The sequence below is a fragment of the Ahaetulla prasina genome, chromosome 3 (genome assembly GCF_028640845.1).
Source record: "Ahaetulla prasina isolate Xishuangbanna chromosome 3, ASM2864084v1, whole genome shotgun sequence".
In the NCBI taxonomy this organism is placed as follows: Eukaryota; Metazoa; Chordata; class Lepidosauria; order Squamata; family Colubridae; genus Ahaetulla; species Ahaetulla prasina.
In genome coordinates this window covers 48,147,402-48,174,974 of record NC_080541.1, presented here as the reverse complement: position 1 = coordinate 48,174,974, position 27,573 = coordinate 48,147,402, and the positions used below count along the sequence as shown (strand labels likewise).

General features: G+C 35.4%; 1 protein-coding gene across 2 annotated transcripts; it reads right to left on the bottom strand.

Annotated features, from left to right (window-relative positions):
* Positions 1-315: 315 nt before the first annotated feature.
* SDR16C5 (short chain dehydrogenase/reductase family 16C member 5) lies at positions 316-27,355 on the bottom strand. Of its 2 annotated transcripts, XM_058174986.1 has the most exons (7): positions 23,239-27,348; positions 19,222-19,563; positions 18,182-18,313; positions 15,037-15,136; positions 14,186-14,330; positions 11,942-12,067; positions 317-8,566 (listed from the first exon to the last, which is right to left on the bottom strand). In XM_058174986.1, exons 2-7 carry the CDS (start codon positions 19,537-19,539, stop codon positions 8,422-8,424), a joined length of 966 nt encoding a protein of 321 aa, XP_058030969.1. In that variant the 5' UTR covers positions 19,540-19,563; positions 23,239-27,348; the 3' UTR covers positions 317-8,421. The 2 variants fall into 2 exon arrangements, with proteins under 2 accessions (XP_058030970.1, XP_058030969.1); XM_058174987.1 differs by lacking the exon at positions 18,182-18,313 and having other exon boundaries at positions 316-8,566; positions 23,239-27,355.
* Between the last annotated feature and the right edge of the window lie 218 nt (positions 27,356-27,573).

The following is a 27,573-nucleotide window of genomic DNA, read 5'->3' as shown; positions in this document are numbered from 1 at the left end:
AAAATTAGTTTTCAAATGAAATAGCTGAAAATATTCCATTCTCATAACTTTTATTTCCCAAGAAAAGGCAAAAGATGACTCATTTTAGATCAGTGTATCAGTAAATCTTAATATCCTATTATCTTAAAAATAATTATTTAAAGAAATGATATTCTTCACTATAATGCTGATGGTTATCAATTTATAGATATTTTCACCTTTAACCTCAAGCCTGTCAATTCAGTGGTATTACCTAACATTTTTATTAATACATTCAGTTTTGTATACATCAGTAGTTTTCTAGAAAAGCTGCTATGTAGTATTTTCAAAAGGTTAGGGAAAAGTGGACACTTTCAACATGTCCAGCAGACATCAACTTGTAATTTATATATAAATTTCAGTATAGATGGACTCAAGAATCACTGAATTAATATGAAGCATTATATTTAGTGTCAGGCTATCACAGCATTCATATTGTTTTTGTATCTATTGCATGAGACCTTTAAAAATAGGTCACTAAATACATTAATTTTGGCAATATTTTTGTTCTCTCAAAATATTAATTATGAACATATTTGCCTTTATTTTTAATTTTTAATATTTTTAATAAAATTTTAATAATTTATTTATTTTTAAATAAAAAATGTTCAACTGAGTAGTACTTAAATGTATTTTGATATGCTTGTAAAGTTCTTGAGAAACTTTTCAACTTGCTGGTTAAATTCTCCTGTTCATCTCTTGCTTATAGGATATAATTTGAACATTATGCGGAAAGTGTTCTGCAAAGAACAGCCAGGTGAGCTAGAAAGTACTTGGCAGCTATTTGTTAAAGGGTATGTTGTATAGAAGAGTTAAATCAAATTACAAAACTGTCAGAGTTACACAAATAATTAAAATGAATAGAGTTATACATATCCTTCTGTATGAACCTTTGTATCTGAACCATTTTTAATTATTTTAGAGGGAGGGATGTTACAGCAGGTTTGATCTTGTGACTTATTTCAGTTGATGTTTTCATTCTTACTTTACTCAGTATTGCAATCATGTTGAAACTAGTGTGTTTTAAGTGTGAGCAGTTCTACATATAATTCTTACGGTTTTTTAAAAAAACGTTTTGATGCTGATTATAAACAATTCTGCATTATTTACTAGGCAGCTAAACTGAAATTAGAATGTGAAAAATTGACAGCAACATTTCAGACAGTATTGAAACTTCCCATATTTAGTACAATTATTAAATAAACAATTGTTTGTTACTGTAACTTAATCCTGAACTCAACGAATGTGTCATGTGTCATCACAGAAGTTTGGATTTTATGTTTATGTTTTCTGCCCCTGTGCAACTGTTGAATCTTCAATTTTTCAAAATGGCATTATATAGAATTGTATAACAGAGAATTAAGGATGAAAAGTGACTAGAGGGAGGACAAGTTGTCAACTATTCCTAGAATGTCTGCAAATCCAGTATTGATGTGAAGCTGTTGGTTGGCTTGATCTTTTAAAATACTCCATTGGTGATTTTTCAGAATCTACCAATATTCATAAATAGTTCAATAGTTTTTTATGATATCCTTCACTCGCAAGACTGTATTTGTTCAGGTCTGGTGGATGAAATGGTTCTTTTTAGTTCCGTGAATATACTGGATATATGCAGTGTTAAGATTACAGATAGGAAGATATGGGATTTTTCAAAAACCTGAGGATGTCATTTACAAAAAGATCAAGATTTGTTCTCTATAATACTATATTACAAGATATAGGCCTCCGTGAAATGGTTTTAAGATACAAAAAGCAAAAACTGACTGAATGTTGGAAAATAATGCATTTGAATCAACTAACTAAAGAGCTGATAGGCACCTCTTAATTTAGATATAGAAACAAACTAGACAGTTCTATTTGAAATGCTGTAATTTGAATTTCTGCATGAGTAGGGAATTTAGATTTTATGACACAATTATTATATTAATTATATTATATTAATATGTTACTAATATAATTATATTATTAATTATATTATTTTCCTGTTCATGATCATACTGCAGCTGACTGTTGGGGGCGAGTCATTGGCCTCAATGGAGAGGGTGCGCAACTTGGGCGTCCTCCTGGATGGACGGCTGTCTTTTGAAGACCATTTGACGGCCGTCTCCAGGAGAGCTTTTTACCAGGTTCGCCTGGTTCGCCAGTTGCGCCCCTTTCTAGACCGGGATGCCCTATGCACGGTCACTCATGCTCTCGTGACATCCTGTCTGGATTACTGCAATGTTCTCTACATGGGGCTTCCCTTGAGGAGCACCCGGAGACTCCAGGTAGTTCAGAATGTGGCTGCGCGGGTGATAGAGGGAGCCTCTCGTGGCTCCCACGTAACACCTCTCCTGCGCAGACTGCACTGGCTGCCTGTGGCCTTCCGGGTGCGCTTCAAGGTTTTGGTAATGATCTTCAAAGCGCTCCATGGCATAGGGCCGGGCTACTTACGGAACCGTCTGCTGCCACCGATTGCCTCTCACCGACCCGTGCGCTCTCACAGAGAGGGACTCCTTAGGGTGCCGTCGGCCAGGCAGTGCCGACTGGCGACACCCAGGGGAAGGGCCTTTTCTGTGGGGGGCCCCACCCTCTGGAACGAGCTTCCCCCAGGACTTCGCCAACTTCCTGACCTTCGAACCTTCCGCCGCGAGCTTAAGACACATCTATTTATTTGCGCAGGAATATACATTATTATTTATATTCTTATTTTAAATATTCGGCCTTATGTAATAAGTTTTTTAAATTGGTGTTTTATTCTGTATATATATGTGTTTTATATGGCTGTAAACCCCCTGAGTCCCTGGGGAGATAGGGCGGTATAAAAGTGTGAATAAATAAATAAATAAATAAATAAATAAATGAATAAATAAATAAATAAATAAATACAAGAAAAGGAAGAATTTGGAATTTTTCATGTACAAAAACATGGCTTTTTTCTAGAATAAATTGTTATTGGTAAATATATTTGTCCCCTAGATAATTAAGGTAATTTTACATGCTATTAGAAATATGACAGTGTTATATTGATATATGTAATTCATTGGGGAAAATAGTAAGGCATGCCCACAGCATTGTTGATGTTTAAATTACTAAATTAAAAAGCATTTATAAAGTTTACTGCAACTCAAGTTGCTTTGATGCCTGTTTAACAACTAGGTAATATTTCTGAACTTAGATGCTAAATAGGATCAGGCTTGGTTAATATTGATGGAAGGTCTCTATGGAATACATGGACTGTAGAATCTAGATTGGTAGGAAAAATAGAATAGAACACTACCCTCTCCAAGAGTGGCCACTTCTATATTTTTGCCAAGAAAACTGCATGGGTTTTCTGGAATTGAGCTTAACAGAAGACAGTATTTTTTACTTGAGTTGATGACTATCCTGACAGACAACAGTTTGTTGTAGAGAAAGATCTGAAAAGGTAACGGCTGTTGTATTTTTCTATTTAATTGTGTAGTATACATTAAAATATATAATTTATTTCTCAAGCCTTTAGTCTTGAAGTTACACTTCTACATTGTACATTGAGGTTAATTATTCTAAATTTATTGAAAATTATTCGCAGGTGAGGATGTGTATCAAACTCTGGCTTTTTAATTTACATAATCCCGAGTCACTGTGAGTTGGGCAGCTATATAAATTTGTTTAATAAAATAAGTCTCAGTAGCTCCTAATTACTAGCAAGTTTTGGAAGTAAATCTTAAAGATTAAAAACAATTTAGAATATAAGAAATATATTATTAGACTTATGAATATATACTTTATTTTCATTCTTCCATCATTTCCTGGTTTCTGAAGCTGGAATAATACTTCCTTTTATTGCTAATCACATGCTTCTCATTAAAAGAGTTTAGATTTTTGTTCTTTAATAGTAGTGGTAGTAGTAACATTCATTTAGTAAACTAGAGAAACTTAAAAATGTCAATAATTCCACTACCTCCCGTGGGCCAGTCACATTTACAGTGTCATTTCAGGGGAAAATATTGCAAAATATAATTTTTAAAAATAAGTAGCAGAAATATTGCTGCTAAATAAATCTTATTTATTTTATTAATGTGCTTCCCTGTAGCAAATCAACTAAGTTACCTAATGATATTCCACAGCTGAGAATAGACTTGAATCTACATCTCTTGTTCTAGAGCAGGACTGTCAAACTCCTGGTCCATGGGCCGGATGCGTCACATGCTGGTCATGGCCATGCCCGGTTTAGCAAAGGGGAAAAAAGTTCTGATAAATGATGTGATGCCGCCATGATGATGTAAGTTTGACACCCCTGTTCTGGAGTAACATCGTAACCATTACGCCTTTCTCGGCTGAATCTGCAAATAACTAAATTCTTTTGCAACCTAAAGTCATATAGTCAAGTCTATGTTCTCAGTCTGGATAAAGTCTTCATTTGTTGGCAGGTCTATCTAGCCCATTATAAATTTCATCTACTGATTTAAGGACAAAGAATATATTTCATTAACCCAGAATCTTAGTAAATTCTCATTAAATGCCAAACTGGTTAACATTGTGGTCTCTCTCAGCTTAGTGGTTTGCTTGCAGATGTTTCATTGCCCAATTAAGTAATGTCATCAGTATAACTGTAGGGTTTGCTGCCTGTTTATGTACAGTAGCTTTCCTGCCAGTGTTGGTGTGGGTGAAGTTTTCTCCTTGATAGTTCCTTGATTATGGTGTTGTTTTCTGCTTAATTATTTGCCTGATCTTATTTCAGTGTTGGCTGTTGGACAAGGTGTGTTATTCTTTTTGTTTAGTTTTTTTATTCTCTTTTGCGTAGTGTGTAAATATGGTTTATTTTTATGTATCAATTGGTGGCTGATCTATTTTAATGCCAAGCCTTCAGGAATTCCCTAGTGTTTTCGGTTTAGCTTGGTTTAGTTGCTCAGTTTCCCAGTGAAAAGTATGCTTGCATCTGTCTGCATGTTATAAGATTAAGGAGTTTTCATTATGTCTTTTGAGTTCTAGTTCATGGATGCACTCTGGTAGTCTGTCTGTCCTACATAGTGGCTGTTGCAATCTTTACATTGTATATTGTAGATGATTTTGTCTTCTGGGCTATTGTGTCTTGGTTTATTTAAGATGTTTTGAAGGATTTTAGTTGGTTTGTGTGCTGCTATGATGCCATATTGTTAAAACAGTGTTGATTGTAAGATGTTTTTGATGTGTGGTAGTCTCATCTTTTTCAGACTTTATGTTAGTTGTGCTATAGTGGGTTGAGTGGTCAGGCATTTTTGGATAAAGTTATGTGGGCATCCATTTTTTTGAAAAATGGGTCTATAGGTGGTCTGTTTTATTTTGTGTTCTGGATTACTGTAATGGTTCTTCCTGTTTTTGTTTTTGTTTTATTAACATATAGGTGAAGCTGCTGGTTATCTGCCAGCATGGATTGAAACATTTTCAGTATGTTTATGATACTAATGATCTCTGCCCAAAGACAACCAAGTGATGCTTTTTAAGTCCTTCATGTCTGGAAGCTGTAGAGGATGTAATGGGAGAATAACCTTGAGGAACAGGAGAAAGCGTTGCAGCCAAGACAAAGGTCAGATGAATGAAATCTGAGTCAAAAGCATATAATTTGAGAAAACATTTCAGACTTGATCCTTCCTAGTTTTCTTTAGAATAAAGACAGGGAGGAGGCGGCACATTTAGACTTGCAATACTCTGTTTCTGTAACTCTGTAATAAAATTACAATTGGCCATCTTTAGTTCTTGATGGCATGGCAGTACCCAAACTGAACCAATGTGTTACTTGGGAAGTCTTATGACCTCATGTTTTTGCCTAAAGTATGTGTGGCATCTGTGGCCAAAGAGTTTTACAGTTACAACTTGTGCACCAATTACACCCTTTCCTAAATTGGGTAGTATTGCTCATATTCCCCTACTGTGTAATTACTGCAATGTGATCTAACTGGGTTGTCTTGAAAAAACATCTGAAAATTTCAGCTGTTCAATAATGCAGTCACAGACAGTTTTGAGCGTACCACTTTATATCAATATTATATTTGCTGTGTAAACTGCACTGGTTCTAACTGGGCTTAGTAGTATTTAAAAAGTCCTGACAGTCACCTCTAAAGCCTTTTGTGACATGGGGCTGGAATATTACGAAATGTCAACTAATACAACCAGGGAAATATTTTTCCCCCCTTCTGTTAATAGCCCTTGCCTCTCAGAACACCATACTTCAGGAGATCCAGCTGGCCTGACTTTTCTGGATTTCCATAAAACTTTAAAACATGATTGTTTTCTTTAGCCCGTGGGTGATGAGGCTGATAGATTTGTGAAATCAATATCATGGTTTTGGCAGTTGTCCTGGTCAGCCACTATATATTTTATTGATCCTGTTTGGGTTTTTGTAGTTTTTAACCATGTTATCTGCCAAGCATCATTAAAGTTGAAGATAGACATCTATGAAGTGCAGTTAATTATGTCTTTAACTCTTAGAACACATACAGAGTTGTCAGATCTTGTATGTTATTGCATTTCTTCATAATAAATGAGACCAATGTATGAATTAAGGTATTATTTGTAAGAGAAAGCATGTTTTATCTTTGTTTTAAGCTACTTTTGTACTGTTTATCTATACATCAAGACAGAGTGAAGCTGCCTTTCACCATTTCAGTCTTATTGAGAGAACAGAAACACAATGGAAGCACTATGCTTGCTAAATAATTTGGAGGAATGATTTCAACAGTAATAGCTAAAGAATACAATTATTGTAAGCAGAATTTCAGATTTAAATGTAAGCCTTTACTGGTTCCTTGGCATAAATTGATCATGTGATGGTCATTTTACTACTTACTTATATGAGATAATAACTTTACCAGCTAAGGCAGAGATGTCAAACTTATGGATGCGTCATGTGCTGGCCAAACCCATGCCCGGTTTAGCGAAGGGGGGAAAAAGTCACGATACGTCACATGACAACCAGAGTTTGATACCCCTGAGCTAAGGTATCTAAAGTTACTGATTAAATGAAAGAGATTATATATGTTCTGTATGTAGTATGTAGTGTAATATGTAGTGAGCTGGAGGCCTAATCTCTGGAGATTACCTGATCCTTTTCCAGATCAGAAGCAGAATTCAGAAAAAGAACCTCTATTCTTCTGAGGTTTCAGGCCTATGAATCCAGCCCTAACCTTAACAAGGCTGCTACGTTTAGAGTTTCACAGAATTCTCAAACACTCAAGATAAAACTTTTATCGCGGATTAGTTCAAAGATGTATAAAACAATAAACAGACGTATGGGAGTGTAATTCACTGTTATATCTATGACAATTTAAACATTTGGATGTGGTGATGGTAGGGTGGGTTTTTTTTGTTTTTTCTTTGCATTTTTCAACTAGACTCTGCCCTATGTACTTCATAGATTTGAAGTTAATCAGTTGACCCAACTGACCTGATCTCTCATACATAATCTGGAATAGTAAAAACAAAACTATGGTACCCACTTCCATTTTTCACTGGGATGAAATAAAATTAGAGGTATAAGACAAAGCATTTTATATTTCACAAGAACAGGTGCAGTAATTTTCATGTGAAGCATTTGCATCAGGATGGATCCTATAATATAATTTTAATAATTATAAACAACAGTTTAATGAAAGAAAGCATATTAAGAAACATTTGCAAGAGCAGTGAATCAAAACGTTCATAAACTGATTCCCAACAGAAAGAGTTTTAACATCAAATTAACATTGAAGTGCAGAGTGTTAGTAAAGAAAATGTTGATTGCAGACTGCTACATTATACAATTTAAAATTTGCTAATATAAAAAATACTGTTTTTAGTAACTATTTTAAAATAGATAATTTAATTAGATAAAAGGCCTGTAATTCTTATATCCAAGCATAGGTCTAAATATTCTTGGTTGTGAAAAATCTGAGCAATAATTGAACTCAAAAATATTGCTGGTGCTGCAAGCCTCTTCATTTTGTATCTAAAATGCCAAGTTAGCAGATACAATGTTGTCATGGGTTGTAGTCAGTCTGGGTTAGAATACAGAACATAACTATGAAATAATATTTGGGCATTTTGGGAGAAGTCACAGGAACCTCTTTCTCTTATCTAAAGTGAATAACCACAATCTCCTGCTCAAAATAGTTAGACTAAACTAGGTTTGAGCACCTTCACCTTATATATCATTAGTTTATTAGTTTACTATTTTCCTTGTTTTGCTAACAGTCCACCAAAAAGTAATTTGTTCCCTATAATTAAGTAATTTCATTAAAATAAAGAATCACCATTAGGTTTATATTTCGGTAATTGTAAAAACAGCTATAGTTAAAATTATTCATACCCTGTTCCCAGTATTTAACTTGTTGCTAGTAAGCCATTCCAGATTTGTTGTTTTAAGTGTACCCTTTGCAAGAATATAATGAAATTGGAAGTTCTATATATTGGCTTCTCAATTTATAATTAGTCAAGGGAACCTGGAGGTTTTATTGATTTTGTCTGATGTTTGTAATTATCCATCTTCTCTGTCCGACCTTTGAATCTATTCATAACTTTTAAAATTCCAAAATAGTCATAAAGGATATCAACCGTTTTTGCAGGAACAATGCTAAAAGGAAAAGAGAAGAACATTAAGCCACTCTATACTGTATTAAACTTTGAGTTGCTGTCACTTTTGCTACGCTAGTGTTATGCCCATTTTATACATTGTTTAAGAAGCTAAACAGAATAAGGTGAGATGGGACAGTATAGAAATTTAATAAATATTAATTGCAAAAGAAACAACATAAAAATTAAATTTTATAACATAGCAAAAAACTAAAATTGTAAACAGCAGATAATCTATAGTAGCCAATAAAATAAAAGCCCCTCTTAGTCATATTAAAAAGTTGGTGGCAAATAAGAGAACCAATTTAATTGGTTTGGAAGAGATATCTATAACTCAGGTGGGGACATACACACATGTAAACTTTCTTAAATATCCTATAGTCTTTGATCTGTTATTGATGAAACAGAAATGTCTTTATTTGGCCTTACCAATTTTCTTTGAAATGTAGAAATGCAGAGTATATAAAGTAAAACCATCTAACCACTCTTTCTTCTATTTTGATCCACAAATAAAAATACACTAATATGTAATAATAGTTCTCTGGATTCATGCCACCACTAGCTGTTAACACCTCTGCAAACTGCTGTTCTCTGGGTTTACTATGAGTATGATTCAGACATCCCTTCTCACAATCTAGAAGCAAATAAAACCTGTTTACTACTACTACTTCACATTAATATGATTGTTCTTTTTATCCTCATGTTTTGCATATAGGAATACAATGCTGGTTGAACTGTGGGCTTTCTTCCCTTGGGAACAACGTCCATTTTATCCAGAAATGTTAACCCTATTCCAGGGCTGGATGAATGTAAAATTCATTCAGGTTCTGTCTTAAACAAAAAAGCACAACCGTTCTAAGTACAAGACTAGAAAGAAAAATCAATATGCTAACTCTATAAACTGCTTAGCAAGGGGTATAAAGCATTATGAAGCGGTATATAAGTCTAAGTGCTATTGCTAACTGCTATCTTGTTCTTTGCTGGGCTATCACTGAAGCAAAGGTCATGTTGCAGATTTTTAATCTCTACAAATAACCACATCCCAAGGGTCAGCCCCTTTTCCTGATGGAGATACTTACAGTATCAGGGCTCTAGGCCAGTGGTTCCCAACCTTTTCTTGTTTGAGGCACAACCTTTTCTTGTTTGAGGCACCCTTGGAAAGCCTTTCAAAAGTTCCCGGCACCCTTATAAGGAAATAGATATTTAAAATCTCTGTAGCTCAAAAGTTCCCGGCACCCTCAAAAGATCTCACGGCACCCCTTAGTGCCGCGGCACACTGGTTGGGAACCACTGCTCTAGGCAGTACCTGAAGATGACCACATTTCAATTTTGCTCTAAGTGTAACTGCAGGAAAGCATTAGAGATGAGCCATATTTGTTCTGCATTGCATATGATACTATTTATTTTATGCTGGCTGCAAGCAGTAAAATGTGCCTTCAACAATATCCTAACTACAATATGGAATCTGAATTAACGCCATTCTCTCTAGAAATGATTCTATTGTAAAGATGCTTGCCATACTTTTAATCTTTTGCACCCACCTGGTTTATTGCCTCCTACTTTTTAAATTAAAATCAATTAAAATATAATATTAATAAACTGCAAAGCAAAATACCTATTTCTAACAGCCCATCATTTTTTATATTACTGGTAAAGAAAAATGAATGCTTGCAAACTAGTGCTTAATCTTCCACCCAAAAGGGCAAAGATAAATGGAAGCAGCAAGATGAATTCTGCAGTGAGACAGAAGTAGAAGAGAGGAAGACTGGATGGGGCTCCCCTTGAGGTGCACCGGGAGGCTTCAGTTAGTCCAGAATGCAGCTGCGCGGGTGATAGAGGGAGCTTCGCGTAGCTCCCGTGTAACACCGCTCCTGCGCAGACTGCACTGGCTACCTGTGGCCTTTCAGGTGCACTTTAAGGTTTTGGTTACTACCTTTAAAGCACTCCATGGCTTAGGGCCTGGGTACTTACGGGACCGCCTGCTGTTACCTCATGCCTCCCACCGACCCGTACGCTCTCACAGAGAGGGACTTCTCAGGGTGCCGTCCGCCAAGCAATGTCGGCTGGCGGCCCCCAGGGGAAGATCCTTCTCTGTGGGGGCTCCCACCCTCTGGAACGAACTTCCCCCGGGTTTACGCCAAATACCTGACCTTCGGACCTTCCGCCGCGAACTGAACACATTTATTTATTCGCGCGGGGCTGGCTTAAATTTTATTGGTTTTAAATTTTTATTATTAATTTTAAGGGTTTTTTAGTTTTATATATTTTAAAGTTTTTAGGCCACTTTATAATAAGTTTTTTAATCTGTATTTTTAATTGTATATTGTACCGTTTGTTTTTACATTGGCTGTACACCGCCCTGAGTCCTTCGGGAGAAGGGCGGTATAAAAATCGAATAAATAATAATAATACTAATAATACTAATAATACTAATAATACTAATACTACTACTACTACTACTACTAATAATAATAATAATAATAAAGACAGCATCTTGTAAAATCAGTTTCACCGCTGGCTACATCTTCCACAGCAGCCTCTTTTGAATGTGAAGGCTTCTGGATAACCCTTTTGTAAAAGAATTCTCAGTATGTTCTCAAAATTCCAGGTATGCCCACTAATCATTGGTGGTCTGTGTTGTTACACATTCCAATATTCTGTAAAACTTTCATATCCCCATAGATATGATTCAATTTTCTTTCTTTAAAGCAACAACAACAAAAAAGAATGCTGATGGTGCCTGACTATTAGTGCATAGGTGCAGCTGGTCTGGGATATGTGACAAAGCTTCCCCTTGATCTTTTCAAAACAAAGTTTAGTGGATATCACTTCAAGTTAAAGGAAATAAATCTTCCCAAGGACTGGTGGCATACTCAATATACATCAGGAATTTGATGCACTGTTCTTTGCTCTTGTTTTTCTGAAATGTTCTGCTACATTTCAGATACAGTCTTCACTCAGTGTGTTCTTTATTTGTGCTCTTGGATGAAAGTATGTATGACACTGATTTCTCATTGCTTTTTTAAAAAAAAAAATCAACTATAGGTAAATCCATTTTTTTGTACTTTTATATGAAACTGAGTATCAATTTTAGAATCTGTTCTAAAAGATAATGGTGTCGTTTTAGGTAGCTTGGCCTGGTGCCTTCTTTTATCTTTTACTAATTCAGTTTAATTCAATTAAAATAACTGAATTGAATTGGATCAATTTCCAAAATAAAATTAACCTGTGTAAGATTTTGCCTAATTTACATACGCCTAAGAGCTCTTTCAATAGAGTACACAATTTAGGGACCTTTTTATACTACCTTTTTGTTGTTGTTCACTGGTCCTTTCTTGACAGACGTTTTTGATTAGGTCTAGCAGAATAATCTTACCTTTTTACTATGTTAAACAATCGTAGACTTCGTGGTATAAAGATATATCGTTCATTTCGGAGTATCCCAGACACAATTCTTTCAACAGCATATTCTGGATCTATAATGGGCAGCAAGTGAGACCACCTGATGGAATAAAACACCACCACTTTGAATTACATTTTTTTTTCTTGAATTTCGTTTGTAATAATAGCAATTGAAACTTAAAGCAATCATCAATATGCTTGGAACCAGCACCAACCAATATTGTCTCTGTCTCTTTCTCAGTAACCCCAATATCTTCTCTTGCTCATGCCCTTTTTCTAACGTGTCTATTTGTAATACATATATGTTCACTTACTATTACAATACTACAATAATACAACTTACAATAATAAATAGTATTCTAGAGCAATATATATATTGGTTAGAGAACAATTGCATATTTGAATTAACAATGGATAAAATGTTTGGACAATCTACATTTAATTTTTCATATTTCATCATCAATTTGTCATCTGTACTTTACTCAGTTCTTCATATGTCTTCTCTATAAAAGGCTTTCAAGCAAATTATAATTTATATAAATAATTCCCTCAGTTTAATTTTTCAACCTTTGTCAAAAATTGATTTTGGTATTCTATCTGGTATTTGGTATCTGGTATTTTATCAATCTGGTATTTTATCAATCCAGCAAATTCCTTTTATAATATTTTAAGGCATTTATTACTATCTGTGCACCTATGTACCTACTACCATCTATCCATATTTTCTTCATTTGGCTTATTGTACTGTTTTATCAGAATTTGAACTCTTTATTTTCTTAGGACAACATTTCAACTTTTTATAGGTAGTTTTCTTAATTCTAATGGAGTGATTTGGAAATACTCCATTAATAAGCATTCAGAGAAGCACATCAAACATTGCAAATGTGATATTTCTTTTGTGGATTTAGCAGACCAAGTTACATTTTATTCCAGTGTAAAATCTGTTGCTAAGAGTATATAAGCATCACCATAACAGTCATGGCTCAAGCATTTTATACATGTAAAGAATCATTTTACCAGATTTTTAGCAGGTTTTACCAAAACCAGATTTTACCAATAAAGGAGAATATTTCTTGTTCAGGGCTGAAATAGCAATAGCAAGAGAGTTATATACTACCTCATAGTACTTCACAGCACTCTCTAAGCAGTTTACAGAGTCAACATATTGCCCCAACAATCTGGGTCCTCATTTTACCAATCTCCAAAGAATGGAAGGCTGAGTCAACCTTAAGCCAGTCAGGATCAAATTGGCAGTGGAGAGAGTTATCCTGCAATACTGCATTCTAACCACTCTAACCACAGCTGAGAGGTCCTTAGTGCTCTCTGAGCTTGGTTGTTTTCTACAGACATTTCATTACTGAAACTAGGTAACATCATTAGTGCTAAAAAGGAGTGGGGTTTGCTGTCCGTTTATATACCAGTGGCTTGCCCTGTCAGTGTTTGTGTGTATGGGGTTGGGGTAGTCTTGGAAGTTTTTTTAGTTGGGCTGTTTTATTTATTTGATTTTTATTTGATTTTTACTGTTTACTGTTTATTGTTAGTTTGTCTGGATGTTCCTTGATTAGGATATTGTTTACTTCTTGATTTTCTTGGCCAGATTTTCTTTGCTGAAAGAATTGGTAGGCTGAATAAAGCAGTGGAACTTGGAACAAGGAAATCCTGATACCTTATGAACTTTGTCCTCCAATTCTGTCAATAAAGAGAAAGGATTTGATTTGTCCATTGACAAATAAACCATAATCATCCCTTTCTGCATGATTCACAATTGAAAATGCAGTTTCTTTAACAAAGCATTTTCTCTTGTTGGCTTTTCTTTGGGGAAAGTACAAGATGGCTGAAACAGAACCAGTACTGAATACTCTTTAGAGCATTCATGGCCATCCTATATATATATATTACTAAAACTATTGTGAGCAGGACCTCACATGATTAGAAAGAGTTTCCCCAAAAGAATGTACTTCCATGTATGTGACTTCAACATAAAACAATAGTCTTCCAGATGTGTGGACTTCAACTGTAGAAATATCAGAAATGGCTTCTGGTAGAGAAACTGGAAAAGTTCATACACACAATTGTTACTAAGATTGCAAAATGCTGTAGAAGAGCAAGTTCTGTTATATTTAAACCTGTCATCACTATTTTTATTCAAACCTGTCATTATTTTATATAATCATTTAAGGCCACACATATATATATATATGAAATGCAAATAACTCACTTTGTTTCACAGCCTTCAAACATTCCAGTGTTCACTAGATATGGACAGACAATTGTAGATTTAACACCAGTCTTTTTCATTGCCAACATCTCTAAAGCTAGAGATTCAGCAAAACCTAGAACTGCAAATTTACTTGTACAGTAATCTGAAAAGTGAGAAAGAAATAGAATAGTATGTGCACGAAGTAGAATAGTTTTCCTATAAAAATATTTTGGATATCACACACAAGCATAACTAACTGAATAAAAATCAATGGCAATTGGCATCTTTTGTTTGTACCTTCAGAGGTCTATTTTCTATGTTTACAATGTTGCTGCTAAAAAGAGGCTGGGAATTTTGAGGGTAAAGGCACATCTGGAAGGCAGTCCTTCCAGATGTGTGAAAATGCAACTTTTGTAATTACTATGCATATATGTTATACTTAATAGCCACAGTAATTATTTGTTATTAGCGCCTCTCACATTTATGATAAAATGTGCTATATCTAAAACTATTTGAAGGGAACCCCTAGACAGTTCTTTCAAATATTATCATGAAATGTGATGGAAGGAATAATTAAATAAATGGGCAGCCATCATATTCACTGTATTTAATTCAATTACTTGAAGTACATTGCCCTATCATTTTTTCATAAATAACTAATACTTCTATAAATCTGATTACCTTTCATATTTTTCTTCTTTTTTTCTTACTAGTCTTTTGTTTCTTGTTCTAAGGAAACACTGACTTGTATCAAAAGTTCCTAACTCTTTGGCCTACCTCAACTGTCAAATTAAGAGTTTTAATTAAACTATTAAGATTAAAAGTCCTTTTTAGTCTGTTCTGCGCACTTTGGTATATACTATACTAACCTGTCATTTTGTTGACACCATAACAACCAGCTGCACTTGAAATAGTCACCACATGGCCATGATTAGAAGCTACCATGGCTGGAACAAATGCTTTGACAGTCTGTGAAGAAGTAAAAACAAATACATTTCAGCATATGAATATATGTAAAAAAATTCTTTTTAAATTTAAAATTTTACTTCAAAAATGACCTAATCAGGTAGATACAACAATATTTCAGAGTTTCTGAAAAGTCTTCCAGTCTTTTGAAAATGAAACAGCTATCTGTTTCATTTTGGTCTCTTCTGGAATGTTAAAGCAATCTGAAGGTGACCAAGGATGGGTCTATGTGTGGTATCAATCTCTTTGAAAGAGGAAAGGGTACATTCTTTCCTCAGGAGGTCACTACTAGATCCCTCTTTTTGGGATAATAATCATCCAGTCTCCAAACTTTCTTTTGTGGAAAATGTTGTGGAAAAAGTGATTGGACTTTAGCTACAAAGACTATTGGAGAAAACAGATTATCTGGAGATACAGATAGTTGGATTGAGTTGGAATCCAACTCAACTGAGTTGTTTCAGTTGGATTGAGATACAGTATAGAGAAAGGATTGGTTGTTCTTGTTGATAATCTTCATTGGGGCCAGGATGGGGTGGTACCTCTATCCTTGGCACTTTGATCTCTCAGTGACCATGTTATCCTGGTAGCCTTCTAGATTAGCTATGGTAAATGGAAGTGGGAGGAACTGACATTTACTGGTTGACCTCCTTCCTCAGAGGTCCGTCTCATCTGTTGACAGAAAAACCCAGGCCTTCTCAAATGTGTAGGTTCATGACATAACAAATTTAAATAATAATAACAATATCTGCAGGGCTAATATTTATTGAAATAACATTTATGTAAATGCTAAGTACTATATTAGAAGGCAATGTTTGCTCTCCTGATACAATTATTCGGTTCCAGAGTAGATTTCTAATTTTTTCAAGAAATGTTAGGCTGAAATAGAATACATTCAGGAGAAATAAATGTTTATTCCACTATGTAAATAAATAATAATCATTTATGAGAGTGTACCATAGATTGAAAGTTTTATTTTTTTACAATTAATCTAATTTAACATTGTTATCTGCATAATAAACACCATTGTAAGCCATATTTAAAATTCTGCACATTTTACATTTCATTAGGGCTGTTATACTTAACAATGGTTTTATTTTTCAGTTAGTTTTGCTATTTGTCCATATTATATTATAATATATATTAATTATATATTATATTATATATTTGTATTGTATTGTGTTGTGTTGTATTCTATTGTATTGTATTGTATTGTATTGTATTGTATTATAGTATTATATGATATTATATGATATGATATTATATGATATGATATGATATTATACTATATATCATTTTATCTAGAGTATTTGATTAAAGTGATATCATTGCCGGTTCTGTAAATAAATATGTTAGTTTATTTTGAAAGAAATCTTCTCATCAGGTACAATGAAAAAAATATGCAAGAAGTTAGCCTTTTGCATTATAATATCCTTGTAAAATCTGAACTCTTGATAAATGCTAATATATCTAATCTAGCTCAATTTCAGAAGTTCAACAGTACTTTGCTGTTGAGTAGTAGAAACTTGGAGCCAACTTCCTGTGGAGATAAATGGATCAATCCTCAATAACTGAATTTAAATGTGCTTGGGATAAACCCATGTCTATCACCTAACAAAAATTAAAATAATTTTTTTTTAAAAAAAATAACAAATTAAAAACAAAAGAAACATCTCAAAGGGCAGATTCGATTGACAACTGGCTCTTTTTCTGCTATGTGTTTCTATGTTATTGCTGTGATATATTCAAATTTACTATTTTGTATATGCAGCTAACCACAGCTATGATTCTTGTTTTTTTTAATAAACCACTAGAGGGCATCAATAGCAAAAATGCAGACTTTAAAACTGCATGGAGTTATTGATGAAGTTTCCAGGAATCAAGACCGAAGTCAAAGATAGAAACAAAGAAAAATAACATTTTTGAATATCTTTGCTATGGAGACAGAAGAATTTTTGTTGTTTCTTGAGAAATATTATGTTTAGCGAAGCATGACTGAAAGGTTTTTAAAAACTAGGATTGAACCTGTGATTGCCAACAGCAATAGCTGATTGTGTGAATCTTCGTCAAAATCAACATCAATATTAACTGCTTATACAATTGGTAGCATTCCAGATTTCGGGTCTTTTTTTCTTTCCGAAATTTGTTTGATACTGGCTTACATCTCATATCTGCATGGCCAATAATCAAGACAGTTAGATAATATTCTGCCCATTTTAATTATGTTTGCCCACACTTTCAACTTGTTCCACTAAAATAAAACTTGTCCAGCTTTCTATCACATTTACAATAACTGTACAATTCTTCTTTTATAGCAGCACAAAAGCCATAAATGAATACTAACACGGCCTATGTTAGAAGTGGGGAACTTTTTTCATTATTTTTAGCTTCTCAAGTTGAGTGACAGTAGTTGAGTAGAGTTAAGAAAGGACGTTAAAAAAATGGAGAAACAAATTACTAAAAATATAATCTTTTGTTTATCAGGGACAGTGGGCTACACGCACTCTGCAGGTTGAAAATGGTAAGGGATTCATTAATGGTAAGGGGCTCACTATATGGCTGCATTTTAGAGATCATCATTTTGTGAAAGACCATGATCCCATCATAGTAGAATTACTGCTTTGAAATTATTGGATCGTCTTCTAAGAGAGCCTTTGTGCAATTCTAATAGCTTCTTCAGTAGGATAGAAAAGTATTATCTGGTGATAGAATTGATTGGGGGCTGAGGACAATGTTATGAATAGCTTTGAAATTGCTTATGAGAAACAGGATTTATAGTTATGATTTTTTTACCATCCTGTTCATATGGTCTCTCTTGCCCCATCATCTTTCTTGGATTCTGTTTATTTGTTTGCTCTTTAGGAATTTGATCAGAAGCTAGTGAGAGAAGATATTCTACTATGAAATCATTTCTCTTATTGGTCAGCAAATGATGCGAAAAGACAAAGGACTTTCCACAGGAGTTCTATCTGTAAGGCCATTTTTACTAATTAAAAAAACAATTCAAGTTAATACTGGATATACTTTCACAATTAATCAAAAACTTGTTACCCAAAAGTGTGCCATTGTGTTCACTTGAATACTCTTCTCTAGAAGCATATCTGGGGTATCTAAAAACATCTTTCCTGTTATGATGCCAGCATTATTAATCAGGATACCAACATCACCAACTTCCTTTTTCACCTAGAACAGCCACAGAGCAGACCCAAGTTAAAATTATTGTAGTACATTTACATAATTCAAAAGAAAGCACAGCTATCAAAATCTTCATGTAGAGATTTTCATACATTTGCATTAAACATGTGACCAGACATTACAGTACATGAAATGGAGGCTCATGCTTATTTCATCTCTCACTGATAGTCATACTTCACTGTTCAGCAAAGTAGACTTCTTTAAAGTTTCAAAGAAGGGGAAAAACACTGGGGCAAGTTGGAAAATAAAATATTTTTTCTCTGATTTAAATTTCACCTTCATTCCCCTCTATTAAATTTGTCATTCAGCATTAAGGATCTGTGGTAAACTTAGGGGCTTCATTAATGTTTGAAAAGACATCACTAAGAATTGGGATGCATGTGTTTTATGAGCAGAAGGTCCAAAATGTTATTCCAGAAGTCTCCGTGGAAAATACTGTTGTCTGAATAAATCAAAGACTACAGGTAGTATTAAAATGAAATAATAATGTCATACACATGAAAGTAATTTGGAATACCATGTACAGTCCTCATATATTTCTGAATTTCAGCCAGCAGAATATTTCACTATGTTTGGCCATGTTGGCTAGAGCTACTGGGGATTCTGCTTCAATATCTATATTCAATAAGAATACATATGCACTCTTACAACTGGGTTCACACATGTGAACCTATAACATGATTTTGATTTTATATGTTGTATAAAACCAGACACAGTGCTTTATAAATCAGTCTATTACCTAACATGCTGGGTGAATCCAGGTTTAATTGAACTATAGTTTAATGCAATATATGATTCCAGTGATTTACAGATGCCATGTTAGCAGATGGAACAAATGTTTGATGGCTAATTAAAATATTTTATCTTGTACAAAATCTATAACGACATATAATTACCTGGCTTGCCACTTGATAGACTTCTTGCCTTTTGCTGCAGTCACAAATGTAGTCATGTACTCTCATTGCCCCAATATTACGTGCTAATCTAGCTGTTTCTTTGATTCCTTCCAGATTAATATCCCAAAGAACTAAAGTAGCTCCAAGTCGAGCAAATTTTAAAGCCATCAGCCTTCCCATTCCACTTCCAGCTCCAGTTATAAGCACTATTTCACCAGCAATATTTTTCTTCCGTGCATAGATAAATGATAAGAAAAACTCCATCAGATAATATATACACAGCAAAATGGTTGTCAGCGTTTCCAGGAAGAAATTCATTTTGGAGACCACGTTTCAGATTACCTGTTGAATAAATTCAAAGATCAGTTAAATCCATTATCAAACATTTATGTCTTGTTTTTACCTCCTTTCAGCTGGGATTCTTTCCTCCTTCCTTGGAATCCCCCAAAGGGGTAGATCAAAACTGATAGGATTTATCAGTGAGAAAAGGGGATATATATTTCATTCCTATGAGCAGTGTGAATGACGAAACTAAAGCAACGAAGTGCTCTAAATAATTTTTGACTTTTAACATTTTCAAAATCCTGTAACTATGCATAGAGAAATTAAATAATAAGCAACATTTTTACGTTCTGATAAATTTATTATAGACAATTGGAAATTCAACATGGTAAAACCTACCATATTTTTTTGGAGTATAAGACGCATCTTTGGGGTATAAGACGCACCCTAAAAGAGGATGAAAATTTGGGTGTTTCCTATACACCGAATTTAGCCCCGTCCAGCCACTGAAACATAGGTTTCAGAAGCTGAAAAAAGCCTCTGAAAGGGAGGTTTCAGACAATGAAAAAAAAGCAAGGCGCAGAGCTCACAACCAACGAACCTGTTGCTAAAGTTCACTTCTGGGAACAACTGGTTGGGGGTATTCTGGGAGGCCATCAACCCACCAATCAGCTTTTTTCTTATTCTCCTCCCCAAAAACTAAGGTGCGGCTTATACTCTGGTGCATCTTATATTCCAAAAAATATGGTATATAGTTATTATATGTACCTTATATTGTGACACAAATTATCTCTGAAATTATAGAGTATCACTGAATAGGAAAGTAATAAAATAAAATCATAACTGTTTACTTCCAAAAATGTCCACTCCTAAATACCATTCTCTGCCCCTCCCTTTTTATTGGCTTTCTTGGTTACTTCTGATTCTACCCACTTGGTCAAAATACTGGTTTCTCTCTCCTCCATTTGAATACATTTAATGATTAACAAAGATCATAAAAAAATAAGTAAATCACTCCAAATAATTACTATTTGGGCATACTGTAAGTTGTGGGTTGTGTTCAGTGCAATGATTGTCAATTTCATAATTCCAGTTTCTTCCCTTGATACTAAAATGTCTGAATTGAAAAGATTGAGAAAGTAATAGAGGTATATAGAATGTCCCATTCCCAGGATGACACTTTTTGTTGTCATGGAAAAAGAAGTCCTTAGGGAGTGAGGACATTATTTAAAGGATAAGGACAATGTTCCTATTGGAGACTCAATTCTTAAATAACAAATCCATGTCATATCATACTAAAAATATTCCTTTGGGGGAAGGAGACTTTTGGGTCATTGGTGAAGATGTAATTATATTAATAGGGAAGTGGGAGGCTTGTTTTGATTGTCTAGTGTCTTGATTGCCTAGTGCAGACCTGGGCATTTTATGGCCCACAGGCCACCTCTGGCCCATTGGCTGTCCTTTCTGATCCATGGCAACAACAGGAGGGGGTAGTGATGGCAAAAGATTTGGTTTCTGCTATTTACTAAAGAGTAAAATAGAGGTGCTACAGAAATTTAATTCAGAATTCGTGTCAGCAAATTTTCAACAGTAGTTGAGATAGTTTCCACCTGACAGTATTCTGCTGGTGAGGTTAAGGTGTATAATGTGTGGTATGACCCAAGAAACTATCAGGAAATACTGGCATTACCCAAAATTGAACAAATAAAATGGAAAGAAGACATGGACAAAGAAGTAAAATCATGGGTGAACATAAAGTGTTCACATCTAAGACTTTGCCACAAGATTGCAAAGTCGTAGGATGTAAATGGGTGTACAAAAAGAAAGTACTGCCCAACGAAGAGGTACAATATAAAGCAAGGTTAGTGACACAAGGTTTTTCACAAAGGAAAACTGCACTATGATCAGATATTTGCACCAGCTGTAAAGCGTGAAAGCATAAGGTCGGCACTAGAGTTGGCAGTGGCACGTGGACATAAAATTTGGTATTTTGATATAACCACAGCATTCCTCAATGCAGAATTAGAGGAAGAAATTTACATGGTTCAAGCACCAGGGTATGAAAGCAAAAGGCCTAACACTATATAAACTGAACAAGGCCATTTATGGGCTAAAGCAGTCAGCCAGGAATTGGGATATCTGTTTAGCTATGACATTGACGGGTCTTTGGTTTAAGAATTGCAAGGCTGATGATCGCATATATTCTGAAAAGTTAAAAGGTGGAGTGCACCATTGGAAAAATATTAAGTTATTCGATTTTATGTCTATTCCAGTCATGAAGCTAGGAGTGTCAATGTGTGTGAGAATGAATTACTTCATTCTCAGCGTAGTTCAACTAAATTAAAGCAAATTCCTCCCAACACAAATTGGGAGGTCCTATCACCAATCTTGGTATAATTAAGCAAACTGCCGAAGGCCTTTCTTGGCAAAAGTTCAGAAGACACCAATACAAAAATAAATGCAAGAAGACGAAGCTATCAACATTGTTCTTGGGCAAAACCCAAATGCTGTTGCTGGTCTTTTTTAAGCTTTATGGGAGGGGCCAATCATCTTTTGGTCCTACTCCCGAGTCTTGGCTCCTCCTGTTCTTCTGCCTCACTACTGTCAGGCTGTGGAGACTCTGGAGTCCGTACCTCAAGCCCCAACGGCCCTGGCCCAACCTCAGCCCCAACCTCAGCCTCCGACACAGAGCCCTCATCCGGGCATTTCCCAGCCTCCAGGACTGGCCCACACTCTTCAGCCTCATCGCTGTCCAACTCCGTTGCCAGCTCTGCAGGCTGCTGGCGGACCACAACAACTAAATATACACTACATATGAAGTTTGGTGGGAGGTAATTATGCCGCCTGGTTAGAAGGTACAACACTTAATGATGGTCATAGGCTAAAAATAAGCAATCAAATCATACTAGGAAACAATATAAATCGTAAGGATACAAGCAACAAAGTTAATCATACAGTCATAAGTGGGAGGAGATGGGTGATAGGAACGATGAGAAGACTAATAGTAATAGTAATGCAGCCTTAGTGAATAGTTTGACAGTGTTGCGGGAATTATTTGTTTAGCAGAGGGATGGCATTTGGGAAAAAACTGTTCTTGTGTCTAGTTGTTCTGATGTACAGTGCCCTATAGCGTTGTTTTGAAGATAAGAGTTGAAACAATTTATTTCCAGGATGTAAGAGGCTATTATCATAGCCCTCTTTTTGACTCCTGCAATATACAGGTCCTCAATGGAAGGCAGGTTGGTAGTAATTGTTTTTTCTGCAGTTGTAATTATCTTCTGAAGTCTGTGTCTGTCTTGTTGGGTTGCAAACCAGACATATGGATTAGGCAAAAAGTTTAACATTGCCTCTGCTAATTTCGACAAGATTCGGCCTGACTAACTTGTACAAAAACTAGAGGAAATTCCCTCTCACTAGGAAGGAGTTGCCCTTGTATTTACCAGCCATTTCAGGCGACGTAACTCTGAACTTTGGATTAAAGGAAGCAATGACATAAAGAGCAACAGGGCGAAACCGCAGATAGCGGCCCTTTCTATTCTTCCACCCCGTGTGTGTTCGCGTGTAGACACACACACACACACACACACACACACGAGAGAAGTGAATTTTAATCTACAGTATTCTTAAACGTCTCTCGGATCCTAGCCTTGAGCGTGAAACAACCACAAACTTCAGCGCCCCAGAGCTAGCCGTAGAAGCTTTCCAGCTAGTTACCGGGCCCACGCATCGACTTACTCAGCTGTTTACTCCTCCCGGCTCGAGACTTTGCTGAAGAGGAAAAATTACGTCCTTACTGAGAACAAGAAGGCCGCCACGAAGCAGTAACGCCGGCGATGATTCTCTAGATGGCGGTCCAGAAGAAGACACGCCCATCCACCCCAAAGGCGGTCCTATCACCTGCTCTACGTGCGGACGACTGCTTAGTCTAATTGTAGCCTAATTCTGCAGTTCCAGGATCGAGTTTACCTTCCCCATTGTTCAGCCAATACAGTGAAAAGGAGAAGTTGACTGACGGGTGGGTTCTCCACAGGAGACGGGAAATTCCCTTCCACCCCCTCCACCGCTCAGCCCAGTTATCTCAACTTCGTTGCCGAGAGGGCGGGAGGGAAACTAGAAAACCGAGCAGCTCCTTGGCAGCGCGGTGGGTGGCGTTAAGCCACTTAAGCATCCCTTAAAGGGGTGGGAGGAAATGCTCGGCACCACTTGTGCCTCTCGTTCCGCCTGGCACAGCTGAAAGCTAGAAGTATCCCTGTTGCAATTGGATCCCTGCCAACTTTGGGCACAGTAATTATTTGTTCTTTCCGATCTTAAGTGAGCCAGGGCTTAATAACTCTTCACTTGAAACCGGAACATTCTGCGTCGATCAGGTGAACGTGCTTGAGGTGGTTTACTCGGAGCAGCCGCCTCTTGGCACTTTCTCATTGTTAGGCGCGAGGTCCGGTGGAGGAAGGACGGTCGTCTCGGGAAACAGAAAAGATACGCTAAGCATAGGCAATGAGAAAGAGGAGTGTGGTCAGGGAAACAGATTCAGACTAAAAGTTTAGCTCGTGAAACTAATCCCCACTATCCTACCCCCAAAATACTGCTTGACATAGTGTAAGCCGCCCTGAGTCTTCGGAGAAGGGCGGGATATAAATGCAAATAATTTTTTTTTTTTTGAAAGCATGAGGTTTAAAAATTTACCTCATTATAACAGCGATACAACCAAGCAGTTTATGATCATTTGGAATTCAATTAGCCTAATTAAATTCTTCTCAAACTTGAATTATTAAACCGAATTATGTGCCATGTGATGACGTTAGTGAAAATGCAGAATGAATTTCAAAAAAAGTCAAGTGGTGTAAGTCCTGAAGATGTGTGTGTGTGTGTGTGTTAGCAAAGATGAAGATTGATTTTAGCTGATGCAACTCAACAGTTAAGCCAAATTATACCAAAAGATTAGAGAAGGTGGAACTGTCAAAATGTGAAGTTTCATTTTATTTTCAGTGAGCTTGACATTATTGCCATGGCAGAATAATACTATTTACATAATCTAATCACTTGTGCAATTTCTTCTTGGAGCTTGTGAAATAGAAGTATTGTTTTCTCCAAGCACCAGAAAGCTACTTATTGCTGTATGCTATATAATATTTGTTTTAGCATACCTTCCACATCATTTTTTTCTAGTGCACTAAATATAAAACAATAAGCTTTATAACTGATAAATGTTAAGCATCTCTGCAAAAAGCTGCATAGTTAAAGCAGGGTAGCATCTTGGAAGATGAGTAAAAAGGTTTTAGGGAAGGAAACTTAAACAACTCTCTTGGGAAGGACAGTCCCCTCTCTTTGGGGAAGTTAAAAGGAGAAACCATTATTAAAATGTGGATGACAGTCACGCATATATCTTAGACAAATTTCCATTCAGTACTTTTTCGATATTACAAGAAAAATGCAATCAATAATCCTGAGCATCTGCCTGCTATCCAAAGGCCAAATCAAGTACAGGTAGTTAATCTGTTGTAAAGGCTGAGAACTAGCAAAGCCAGAAATAATTATTATGAAAACATGAAACAAATATTTCAAATTCTGATGGCCAAAAAAAGAATGCCTAAAAGTTATTTATTTGAAATGGCAAGAGGAAAGGGTTTAGGACTCAAAACATGGAGCTGACATTGACACACAAACACAATACTCAAGGCTTGACTTCTTTAGTAGGCAACTTTCTATGTATATAACAATAATACATGCATGCGACAATAATACATACATTGTGATATACCTATATATCCATTAGACAGTTACGGAACATAGAGTAGTATTTCTAGAGAGTTAAGACATATTGCTCATGTAAATTCTTATATCTAATACTATTCACTTTATATAATATAAAGGTTAGAACATTGGTTATAATGTTATAAATAATGTTATAATATAAATATAATGTAATAACATAAAGGTTAAAATCTTGTCCAACTCTGTCCAATTTACAAGGTTTAACTATTGTACTATTCCCAACTGATGGCCATTCATCCTGTTTAAATACCCCTAGTGAAAGAGAGTCTATCTCTTTCTGATGCATTATTTTATATTATTGAAAAGTTCTTATCTTTGGGGTGTTTTTTTCTGATGGCTAATTGAAATATTTCTGTAAACTCCCTGTTTCTTGTCCTGATTTTGAATAGTTCTGAACTATTCTGCCCTGGCTCCTACATCAGAGCCTTGGAGATATTTGAAGATAATTATTATATATTTCTGCAGTCTTTTTCCCAATCATTCAGTGACTTGAACTGTTCTTCTTTATCCTAGCATTTCCCATGTGCAGAGTCTGCTTTTGGGACTAACAAATGTCATTTCATGTGACCAATAGAGCAACTGGAATCAAACTGTTGATCCATTGGTTGTGATAAAAATTTACTGACAAGCTTGTTGCTCAAGCCCGACATTGGTTGGCCTGTATTTAGCTTGGCGCCAGCCTTGTGAGAGGGCAGTTTCCAGCAGAACCAACAAGGAGAAATAAGACTCCCCACCACTCATAATTAAAATTGTTTCTCATAAGATTTTCCTTCCAGGCCCCTTGTCCAGTTTGCTTTTTCCTTGGACAAACTCCACTTTGTCAATGTCCTTTCTAAAATGTGCCCAGAGCCGGGCACAATATTTTGGTTGCTGTTTGATCAGTGTAGAATTGAGAAGAATAATGTGCTATCTTGACCTTGATGTTGTACATCTGTTTATGTAGCCTAGGACTGTATTTGCTTTTTTAAAAAAATTACTTCAACATCCTATTTGCACATGTTTAGATTGTGATCCATTTTCACAGTAGTCAGCATTTCTGTATGTTGAAATTCATCTTAATGAATTTTGCCTAATGTTCAACTTTGTCAGGATCCTTCTGTGCCTTAAGACTTTTCTCTCTGGCATTTGTTGTGCCTTGCTATTTTTATATCACTTGAAAATTTGATAATATTTTCTAAAATTTTTTCTAAGCCATTTATAAGTATGTTGAATAACTGAGGGCTAGGAAAAGAGCACTATTTATTTATATCCTGTCTATTATTCTTCTAAATAACTCAAGGCAGCGAACACACACTTCTGTTTTCCCGATAGCAATAACCCTGTGAAATAAGTTAGTGAGAGAGAAAGTGACTTGCCCAAAGTCACTTGACTGTCTTTCATGCCTAAGTGGGACTAGAACAGTCTCTTGCTTTTATCCTAGTGCCTTAACTATAGACCAAACTGGATCTATATTTCTACTATATCCTCTGATGTATATTCATTGATATAATTGTTCACCCAGATATGTATTCATCTAATGGGCGCATCAACTACTATTCCCTAAAATATTAGCCCTTCCCCTATCTTTGTGTTATAATATCAAAGCACAATTTCAAAACCCACATTCAAATCATTTATAAATATGTTAAACAGCATAGGACCTACAAAAAAGCTCTGAATTTATTTATGTATTTTTACCTGTATTATCAGTTTTCTGCATCTATTACAATTTCACATTTTTAAGTCTTTGTAAATCAAGAAATAACTCAAGACATTCACCATTTGTGACCAATACTTATTATTAGCTGAATTGTGCACATCTGTGAGCATAGCATAGCATTTTCTATTAAATGAGTACAAATTCTATATTCATGTTACTTGAATAGATCATGATATAGCCTTTCTTCCTATTAAGCTACAAAAATCCAAATGATGGCTTTGTAGCTTGTAATTTAGAAGCTAGAGAAGAGAATAAAAATCAAAGCTTGTCAGAAAAGCATGAGAGTTATTATATCCTGAATGTTTATCTCAGAAAAATATTTTTGCTAGGTTCTGAAAATGCTGTCCTAAATCCAATTTAGTAAATTAAAACTTTCATTTATCTGCACTAAATATTGTAATAAAACCTTAATCAATCAAGATTTTTTGTGCTCCAATTTCCAGCAAGCATGGCCTTTTGCACAGTCTTGCAGCAGAGTTCAGAAAACACTTTCCATGAAAGGTAAGTCTGTCCTTGCATAATTTTGTCCTGTTTCTTGCTATTTGACTATGAACATTCAGAAATAGCTGGCATGAGACAATATCGAGCTTGATTAATAA